Here is a 10,442-nt window from a genome sequence, read left to right as displayed (position 1 = left end):
CACCTTTCGTTTCAGATCTTGAAATGTCGTCTGGATGGTGGTACTTGTTTATGATGAATATATGATGAAAGGATGCAAGATGACGGTACTTGGAGTGTTCACTAGATGGACGAACAAACGGATGGACGAACAGACAAGCATACAGACAGACATGTGTACAAACGGACGGAGAGACAGCCGACATACAGACAGACAGACAGACGTACGGATGGATGGACGGATGGACATATGGACAGACCGACGGAGAGGCGGACGTGGCCAGCGGATAATTCACGGTTTGCCAGTAAAATCATTCGAAACTTCACCCCGCTCTTCATCATTCACTCCCTGGATACGGTGTGATTTTTTTTCTTTTTCTCTCATTTTCAGCACTCTGTAGTTTTCTCGCCCTTATTGCTACCATTGGGGCTAGCAAAAGTTACAAAAACGTTGATAAAAACAGTGCTTAAGACAGCCATTGCTGCGCAAACAAAAGAGATACTTTCTTTTTTTTTGGTTTCCCGCCTCCAACGACATTCACTCTTCGAGGATTGCATGAACGCTAATGCAAAACCCCTTTTCACAAGTGCGAAAGTTGTCAAAGCGTCATGAAAGGTTCGATTAGTTTTCCCAGATGGCCCGGAGCCCCGTTTTACGAGATACGAAAGTTTAGTGCTAAATTGTAGCAAAGACAAATGGTTCAACAAAAAATTTAAAAGTTCAAACTTATACCTAATATACCCTTGCATAAAACTAAGGATCCCATCAGAGTTGAGAGAAAATACATTCGAAGCATTGGTCCACCACCTACGACTTGACACAGCTATTACGCGACACTTCCTACACAGGATAAAACATGCGCCTAGTACAGAGTGCTCCTGCGGCCACACTGACGAAGATATACGTTACCTGCTTCTGGAGTGCACGAAATATGAAACACAAAGACAAGTATTACGACGAAGTTTGCAGCTTTTCAATAGGGGGCCTTTCACAGTGGCGAAAATACTAGGTCCATGGCCAACTGCAGGTCTTCAGAAAAGAGCACTTGTTACCTCCAAGAAGCTTCATGAAAAAGTAAATATTTTATGGAAAGATTGACCTGCCGTATGCGATATCGTCTTCATGCAAAAGGAAATATGTAATATTTAGATAGCGTGTTTCATATGCGTAATCATCTATCTCAATGTGAACTGGCCGTGTGTGTGGAAATTGTGTACATATGGATCTATTAGGCGAGTATGAACTGTCATGTGAGGTGAACTGACCTTGTGTGTGGAACATATGAACCTATTAACTGTATGTGAACTAACCTGTGAAGTCTGACTATCGTGTCTTTTCACATCGTAAGTTGTACCGTCTCCCATTTTGTGCCCTTATTGTTGATCTTATGGCATATCTTGTCTACTCAGAGAAAAGGAGTAGCCGGTTCTACCCTAATTGCACCAACCTCTCCCATTTCATCATTTTAATAAAAAAAAGTTCAAGCTGTCAGTCAAGTTTATAGCACACCATGCCGGCATGAAACAACTTGTGACCGCACTTCAGGCTCTTGTGCAACGACCCAGTATAGTCTCTAAAAGAAACACAACAGTGCAGAGAGACATAAGGGTCATGATAAACTAAAAAAATAGAGACTACAATGATATCTAGAGCTTCCTTTTTGTATTCATTCAAATGAGCCCCTGCTGAAGTGTCCCTGTCGCAAAAATTCTAAGCATTAAAACAAACTTCAGAAGTCTCAAATTGTCTCTGCATAAGCCAGCTGTAGGCTCGGCCAAGGCGAAAGTTTTTATCTCATTGTAGTCGTCGCTATGGCTAGGTTGAGAAAGAGAGAAAAAACTTTTTTCTATTTATATACAGAAAGTGTGTAGGAGGTGGCACGGTGTGGCCCACCCCTCACTAACAGTAGGTGGGCTCCTAATTGTAGAAACCCATTGGCGTCCAACGCGACTCGGGCTCGATTTACCAGGGCCTTCTGGCTCGCCAGGTTGGAGCAGCCGAGCAGGGCCACCTCCCAGTTCTTCCGGATGGTGTTCGGTTTCGGGGTGAGGCGAGGGGTTGACTGGCATTCGCACCCCATGTTGAAGATGTCCGAAGATTTCTCCGCACAGTGCGGGCATTTTCCTGTACAGGCAAGATCGAGATATTTAAAAACTGCCGGGCACAGCAGTATTTTGGTGTAAAGGCGGAGGAGTCAATGCTCCTCCACCTTTGTAAGGCCCTTACAGGGTTTAGGATAAATTGAATGGCCGAATCGATGAAATTTAGTATGTTCCCGAAATGTTAAGGTCGGATTGGGTTCGAGATCAATTTCGGAAGAGTCTGAAGGCGTAACCCGGAGAGTGAGCGCGCGAGCGGTGGCGTCAGCCGTTTTATTGCCTTCGAGGCCCATGTGAGCTGGAGCCCATATGATCCTTCAAGACGCGGGGGCCCCGACGTAATTGCTGTTTTGAAAGATGCGGTACGCCAGGTGTGGGACATACCCCCGTTGAGTATTTCGGCAGGCCCCTCTCGAGCCTGTAATGATGACGCGTGAGTCCACGTCTACGGCAGCTAGTGTGATGGCGACTTCCTCCGCATATGTTATGTCCTGTGCTTTGAATGTGCGGTCATTCACCGCGACATTTTGGTGGACGACTGCTGCCGTGTACCAACCCCCACGGTGAGGGCCGGATGCGTCCACGTAAAATATGCCGTGTTTGTTCCCATAGTGGCGACCTAGTGCCTTCGCCCACGCAAGGCGCCTGTCACTGTGGTCGTCCCGTGCCATGTTGGCCGGAAGAGGGTGCACATGGAGGGCGTATCTCCAGACTTCTGGAATGCGTACGCGCTCTTCCGTCTCTGTTGGATGGTGTATGTGTAGTCGGGCTAATAGACACCGACCCGACGGAGCCTTTAAAAGTATCGTCTAATGATTGGTCAAGTGTGCCTCCTGGAGCTCTGTAAAAGCGTTTACCATCTCCAGGCTCATAAGGCGCTGGTTAGACGTGGTTAGTGGGAGATGGAGGGCATGCTTGTACACATCTTCCTGAGAATCACCTCAAGGGCGTTCCCATCGAGCTTGCGCAGGTGGAGGTAAGGAGCCGAGTAGAGGACTCGATTGGTTACGAATGCATGCGCCAGCCGAAAGGCGTTTCTGAAACGTAACCCCCCGCGCTTGTTGGAAACCTGGTGGACCATACGGCCCACCTGGTTCCCCACTTTACGCAGTTTTGTCAATGTTTTGTCGACTCGGCGATGTTTGTGAATAAACAGACCCTGCACTCTGATCTCATCGTGTTCTGGGATGGGTCTGCTTTGCAAGGACAGATCAATTTTGGTAGTGCACTTTGGCGAGGAGCGAATGTGCACAAATTCCGATTTGGTCGGGGAGCATTGAAGGCTGCAGCGGCGGGCGTAGGTGTCCGCGATCTCCACCGCTTGCTGCAGGTTTGCTGCCGTGTCTCCTACCGATCCGTGTTTAACCTATATGGTAATGGCGTCGGTAAAAAGTGTGTGTTGTATGCCTATAACATTCTCCAGCTGAGCCGGTAGGTTCATAATAGCCAGATTAAACAGTAAGGGTGAGAGTACCACGCCCTGTGGGTTACCTCTCATTGACAATTGGTGTGAGTCGTGTTCTTTGTTTCGTATCTGGATATATGACTGTCAGTCAGAGATGAATTGTCTAATGTATCGAAACGTAATGTGTGCACAGTTGGTTTGGGAAAGATGCGTCAGAATAAGGTCATGTGTGACGTTGTCGAAAGCTCCCCTCAAGTCGAGGGCGAGTACTGCTTTGTCATTGAGGGGGTAGTCAATGTGATTTAGAATATCGTAGTCTAACTGAAGCAAGACATCCTGTGCGGATCAGTGTGGGCAGAACCCGAACATGGTGTCAGCAAATACGTGTTGGTTCTCCCAAAACTCGGATAGCCGATCTCGGACCATAGTCTCCATCAGCTTTCCCGCACAAGAGGCGAGAGAGATGGGGCGAAGGTTATTCGTGTTTATGGCTTTGCCGGCTTTTGGAATGAAAGTGACCCGGGCAGTCTTCCATTTGATTGGGAGAGGTGTTTCAGCAAGCCAGATAGTGTTTATGAACGCGAGGAGTGCGTCGTTCGCCTGCTCGGGGAGATGGGCAAGTAATTTTACTGTTACTTTGTCTCTCCCCGGTACCGTTCCTCACTTCATTTTAGTCAGGGCCGCCTTCAGGTCATGGAGCTGGAACGGTTGATCCAGCTCCGCGTTCTGGGAACCTGCATACGAGTACGCTGGCCCTTGAATGTCACGTCGGACACAGAGGTATTGATCACGGAGTTTGCATGCTAACTTTGAAGTGTCTCCATCGAAAGCATGGATAGCCCGTTGGAGATGTTTTTGTGTCTCGGCTCTGGCTTGGGTCAGATCGATCAAGGCGCGAAAGAGATGCCAAGTGTTCCGGTTGGACATTTGTCTAGCAGCCGTGTTGCATCGTTTCATCCAATTCGAGTCGGTGAGCTGAGCCGCGTACTAAGCCGCTCGTTGGGTGAGCTCGACAATGTGAATTTTGAGCTTCCGATTGTGTTTTTCGCGGCGCCATCTGCGGACGAGGCTGTGCCTCACCTCCAACAGGTGAAGGAGGTGGTTGTCCACCCCTGGCGTAGCCTGTGAGAGTTGAACTAGAGTTTCCGTCGAACGAAGGTGGGTAACCGATACTCGTGACCATGCGTGTTAACCTGTTTTGTGAATCGGGGCCAGATTGGTGTAGTTTTTTCGGAACTTGGTCCACTCGGGTAGGCGGGCTTGGGCGTGGGGTCTAGCCAGTATTATGGTTGTGACGGTTGTGTTGAGTATGCAGTGGTTGCTGCCGAGGGTTTTCTCGGTGTTGGCCCAGTCTGTGTGGCTAATGTTTATGGTTAAGGTAAGGTCCAGACGCGTGTCCCGAGTCACGGAGTTACCCCCTAGTGTTGGATATGAAGGGTCAGTGTGAAGAGTGAGGCCCAGCGTTGACGCAAGTTCTACTAGCTTGCGCCCACGCTTCTACTGACGCACGTACCCCCAGAGTGTGCTGCGAGCATTAAAATCACCCACGATCACAAGGGGATCTCTGCCCATCGCCTTTAGAGTGTGACTGAAGAGTGTTGCGAAAGAAACATTTTTGAGGAGTTTTGGAGAGCAGAAGATGTTGAGTATGTCTATTGGTGCGTCTCGTTTCTTCAGCAGAACGACGGTGACCATCGCATAGGAACTATTCAATTTTCAGTTACCAATTCACTTGGGTGGCTGTACAATTATTGTGCACAAATATACAGGAAGAGGGGTTATGCTGGAACGTGGAACAATTTGGAAGGCTAGTGCCGCTCCCTGGCTCCTGGAGGACAACCACTGCGGGAAGTGAAGCGAGATTCGATAGAAAAAGCCAGAGGTGAGCCCGCTTGGAGCGGAAACGGAATCCCCGGCAGTTTCATTGAGTAATTCGAATAAGGGTGGCCGAATCGTATTATGGAAAGCGTCTAACTTGAGGGTTGCCCGCCATGGTCATTCAAGTTAAAAAGCGCTTGTAGGGACGCAGCTGCGAAGCCAGCATTCACGGCGAGGGTGGCGTCCTCAATTCCTGTAAGCGTTCAGCTGTCGTCATCATCTACATCATTTTCTATGGCGTGACGCGAGGTTTTGGAATAGCGGCCAGACACGTCTTTAATCACAACGCCGGAGTGTCGTAGGATACGCGGAGACTGTGCCAAGTGCTGGCCAATCATTGTGGGGATCGTTTCGGTAATTTTGGTGATAGCCGAGGTCAGTGCCGCGGAAATTTGATTTTCTATGGAATTAAGACGCGCGTCCATGCGGGCCTCTAGACGAGCTTCAAGGGCAGCTTCCGCGCTCAGTGTTGCCGTCAGCGCCGTGAGCTCCCTCTCCATAGCCTCAGCTGCGGGTGAGGAGGGATTGGTCAGCTCTTTCGATTTGGATTGTAGGGGTGCCATTTTTTTCAGCAACATCTCAATTTCGCCCTAGAGAGCTGCTATCTTGGTTTGCTCGGCACTGCGTGCCGCAGGGGAGAATGGGGGGGGGGGAGGGTACCACTCACCTGCTTTCTGTGTTTTGCAACGTTGGCCCAGGTCCTGGCCTCGCTGCATGGTGGCGTTGTCGACAGTTTTCCTTTGTCGCCTTGTGGTGGTGACTGCGTCGGCGGCCTCGCCACGGCTCTGTGCGCGGAAGCTGCACTTGAGGCTCATCTAGAGGCCGACTTGGCTAGGTTGAGCGATTCCTCCGAGCCAACGTAAGTGCCGCAGGAGACATGCGGGCTCTCTCCAAACTCGCAAAGCAAACACACAAAAACCAGGTCGGCTCGCGCAACCAAGGTACTCTTTCGCTGATTCATATAACAACATGGTGTATATTCGTATTTGCCCAGAAAGCGCTTCTCAGTTTGTCATCCTGTTTCCTTGTAGTGTATTCCCGTGCATAAATAATAACTGTGCACTACAGCGTGTTAGCAATCGTCTATCAGTATACGCAAGGAGTGATTTGCTTTTTATCGAAGGCTATTTCCAGCTTCTAGATTGTGTCTTCGCGGTCCGGTTAAATTGAAACCATTACACGGGACGTTAGTTCACTGCGAATGTAAACTGACAGCGGCAAGATTCGCAACATTTGAACACCCATGCTTAGGAGGCGCCCGAGTCTATAAAAACTGAGGCGTGTCCCTGAATTATCCATGGCGATTGGTGCCGAGGTGGCGAGAAAAGAAGCCACTAAGTGCATTGCCGAATCCTAACGTACGTCCACTTTTATGCGCCGCAGTTCAAGGTGTTCCAATAGGCACGACGCCAGCAGCGTTGGGATCATAACAAAAATACTAAAAGTGACACCCGGAAATGAAAATTGAAAGAGCTGTAAAAAATGAGTTTTACGTGGTCATTGCGTACGTAAAACGTTTTCTGCGTGAACACTAGCCAAGAGAGATACAAAAGCACCCTGAAGCCTCCAACACCTCTAACCAATGAGTTACGGGGTTACATGCTTATAACAAGCTGTATTTACGGGAAAAACACAGCCATGATTCAAGACGGCTCACCAACAAACACTCGCATGTCAACTTGCCCAACTCGTCGTCTTTCTTCACTTCATATCCGTAACAACGGTGTTTTAGTACTAAATCTACTGCCCTCAATAGAGCTGAAGCACAAAGTCAGACGAAGGTGAAGCGTAATTATTCAAATGATATGATTGCTCAACAATTATTTCTCAGAATATGAGTTCTAGAGGTCAGATGTTGTGGTTCAGCAGCCGAGTGCTTCAGTCACTAGAGCACCTGGGCGGATTCCTGCCAAAAAGACGTGATAGAGAGGGCAAACAGTGGAGTGCTATTTTCCATCGGTCTCATGAGAATGGCATCTCTTTGTATCCAACAAAGGCGTGCTGTTTCATGCAGACTTATTGATTGATATGTGGGGTTTAACGTCCCAAAACCACCATATGATAATGGGAGACGCTGTAGTGGAAGGTTCCATTCATTTAGACGACCTAGGATTCTTTAACGTGCGCCCAAATCTGAGCACACGGGCCTACAGCATTTCTTCCTCCATCGGAAATGCAGCCGCCGCAGCCGGTATTCAATTCCGTGACCTGCGGGTCAGCAGCCGAGTTCTTCAGCCACTAGACCACCACGGCGGGGCATGTTTCATGCAGAGGCAGCATACATTCACGCTCGGCTAGCAACTCGCAGCCACCAACGAACGTAGTTTATACAACGTCAAACAATTTCGCATTGGAAATGGACCGTGAGAGCATTGAAGCGATCAAAGTTCCGACGGGCAAACGTATGCTTCTGCTGCTCTATGTACAAGCTCCGTGTGGCTGGTAGGCACGTTCGCATAAGCAAACACAGTGCAGCTGCAACTCGGTGTATGCGGCTACATAGAAAATATTCCTAAAGAGATTGTGTCCTTGCTGCGTTCACTTATTGCACGTTGAGCCACGTTTGATTGAAGTGAAACTGTGACTTCAAAGGATTACAAGTATGCTTCTTTTTTTCCTCTCTTTCATTTATGCCCTCCCCCCTTTTACAACACTCGATAAGATGTTTTAAACATTAACACAAGACCGACCAGTTCTACGATTTTCGAGCCAGCGTTCGACTGCTCGTCGACAAGCTTAGAGGGGCTTTTTCAGAAACTTAGGCATTCTAATCGCTGAAGTACCAACGCTGCAGCTTTGAGCCAGTGCCACTTTCTCGTGCCAGGTGTTAACTAACCCGCAAATGTCATTTTCCTGCCAAAGTTTAAATACAACTAGATTATCGAGTGAGCACAACTATGGAAAGCGAGTGGGAGTCTTAGGCCAAGCAGTTGCAACTGGGATAAGCCGACGCAGTCTCCTTGAGGCTAATATGCCGGAGGATTTCACGTCTTTATCGCGCTGAGCACATCAGACGGTGTCGTATAGAGCCTTATTCGATAGCTGTCAGCCCGTTTGGCAATCGATGAATCTAACTGTGGCGTTAGAATTAGCCCCTATTAAAACCAGTTCTGACAAGTGCAAAAAGTTACAAAACTTTTGTTGATGCTTTAGCAAATAAGGCAGCTTTGCCTTATGCGTGCAAAGCCTGTAGCAAGTCCAGAGTTGGGCAGTCTTCTTTGTTTCTCAATGTTTTTTTTTCGTTATTCCTCTCTTGCATTTATGCTCTTCTTTACAGTTTTTCGGTATTTTCCTCAATTTGTTTACATTGATTTCTTTTTTCTACGTCCTTTATTTTTTTACATTTTTTCTGGCTTGCTTTCTATATATCAGTTTCTCTACCTAGTTTTCGTTACCGTGCTTCCCTGGTCATGGCAGTAATTTTCGCACTAAAATTGCTAATGAAGAAATGAAACCCCTGTGGAACGCTGAGTGCTTACGGCACACGTGACTGCATAGGCTGGACACATCTCGTCGATTTCGGCGTCCATCCGGACTCTCTCCACTTGAGACAATCGTGCTTTGCCGGCTGTGGCTTGGTGTCGGTTTCACCAAAGTTTTCGCCTTCCGAATCGGCATGGAAGACAGTGCTGCTTGCGATCATTGCGCCAGCGATGAAACGATAGAGCACGTTCTTTGTCACTGCCCTCGTTACCGTGTGAAAAGACGGCAGTTAGCTGCTGCGGCAGTTAGCATTATTTGTCAGAACAAATAATGCTTGAAAGACGACATGATTTGTGTTCACACAGAAAATCAGTTGAAGCCTTCTTGAACTTTTTTGCATGGTAGTGGCCTATTGTATAGGCTTTAGCACCCCAGCTCACTTTTTTTCGCGCGTCAATTTCACTCTTCACTTTGTTTTCCGTCTTTCTTCCCCATTCTCTCTTCTCTTAGCGCAGGGTAGCAAACCGGATGCCTCAATTTCTGGTTCAAGGGGTGGTGTCCCTAAATTTGTGCAAGGCGTGTTCTTCGCTGTAAGCGTTTTCTTCAGCTCCAGGAAGCATGATACAAACACCAAGATTCGTGTATTTTCGCCTAATAGTTTAATATTGCTTTACTTATGTGAACCATTTTCGGTTTTGGTTTAGGGGCGCCGAGATGGGCAGTGGCGTCGATGCGTAGGTGGCTTGGCCACGTTACCACACAAAGCTGTGATGCACATCGTTCTGAGTTTCGTCTGCTCTCAGACGCACGTGCCACACAAGCACCAGCAAACAAATGCGCTGAAAGTTGCCATGGCCAGATGCAGTAGCATCCAGGCAGTGGCCAGGCAAAAGGCAGCCAGAAAGAAACAAAGCGTTTATGTTTACAACGTATGTACAGAACGTGGACGGGCAAGCCACCTGACGTTTGATGCACCGGCCTTTTATAGGCGCCGATACGCTGAAGGAGTACGGGATAGCCCCGCTGTTGGACGCCCGCGGCGTCTCTGACGGACAAGGGCGTGTCGAGTGTCTATTCCAAAGCACCCAGTGTCCTTGACAGACGCACAATTTCTCAGCAAGGGACGCCAACACACTCGTCGCTACAGATCTGGTGTGACGTCACGACGACAACCGTTGCTTCTCCAGCTCTGAAACATCAGTGTTGCTGCGCAAGCAATGGGTCTAGATCGTAAGAGTGGGCATTCATCTACATATTTAAAAGTGAAATAAAATATGTTCTACGCGTTTGTTTTGTCCGACCCTTCGTGTGGAGAGTCCTTGCATACAGAGGAAACCCACAACAGCCTTGGGATAGCCTCAAAGTTGGGTGACACCACCCCTTTAACCTCCTTGCCTTTCCCTCATTTTATTCTCTCTCTCTCTCTCTTCACGTTATATGTAATCAAAGCGCTCAAAGAAAAAAATGGCAGCATATCCACGGAGTGATTCGCTCATTTAGCAACCATCACCTCTGCCACATGGGAGGCGGCAATCCGCAGCTCGTCCTTGGCAGATCAGCTCTGGGCTGTCCACCAAGCCCGCGAGGCGGCTGAGGAGCTTGGCATCTCAGCCCCTACGTGGGAGCTGCCCGCAACCCAGTGATCTGTGTTTTGGAGG

General features: G+C 48.5%; 1 protein-coding gene across 1 annotated transcript; it reads right to left on the bottom strand.

Annotated features, from left to right (window-relative positions):
- Positions 1–1,816: 1,816 nt before the first annotated feature.
- On the bottom strand, positions 1,817–7,065 carry LOC142785147 (uncharacterized). Its single transcript, XM_075883598.1, has 3 exons — positions 7,019–7,065; positions 6,029–6,256; positions 1,817–2,103 (listed from the first exon to the last, which is right to left on the bottom strand). Exons 2-3 carry the CDS (start codon positions 6,174–6,176, stop codon positions 1,826–1,828), a joined length of 426 nt encoding a protein of 141 aa, XP_075739713.1. The 5' UTR covers positions 6,177–6,256; positions 7,019–7,065; the 3' UTR covers positions 1,817–1,825.
- Positions 7,066–10,442: the final 3,377 nt, after the last annotated feature.

Source organism: Rhipicephalus microplus, unplaced genomic scaffold (genome assembly GCF_043290135.1).
Source record: "Rhipicephalus microplus isolate Deutch F79 unplaced genomic scaffold, USDA_Rmic scaffold_18, whole genome shotgun sequence".
NCBI lineage: Eukaryota > Metazoa > Arthropoda > Arachnida > Ixodida > Ixodidae > Rhipicephalus > Rhipicephalus microplus.
This window is presented reverse-complemented; position numbering and strand designations above follow the sequence as displayed.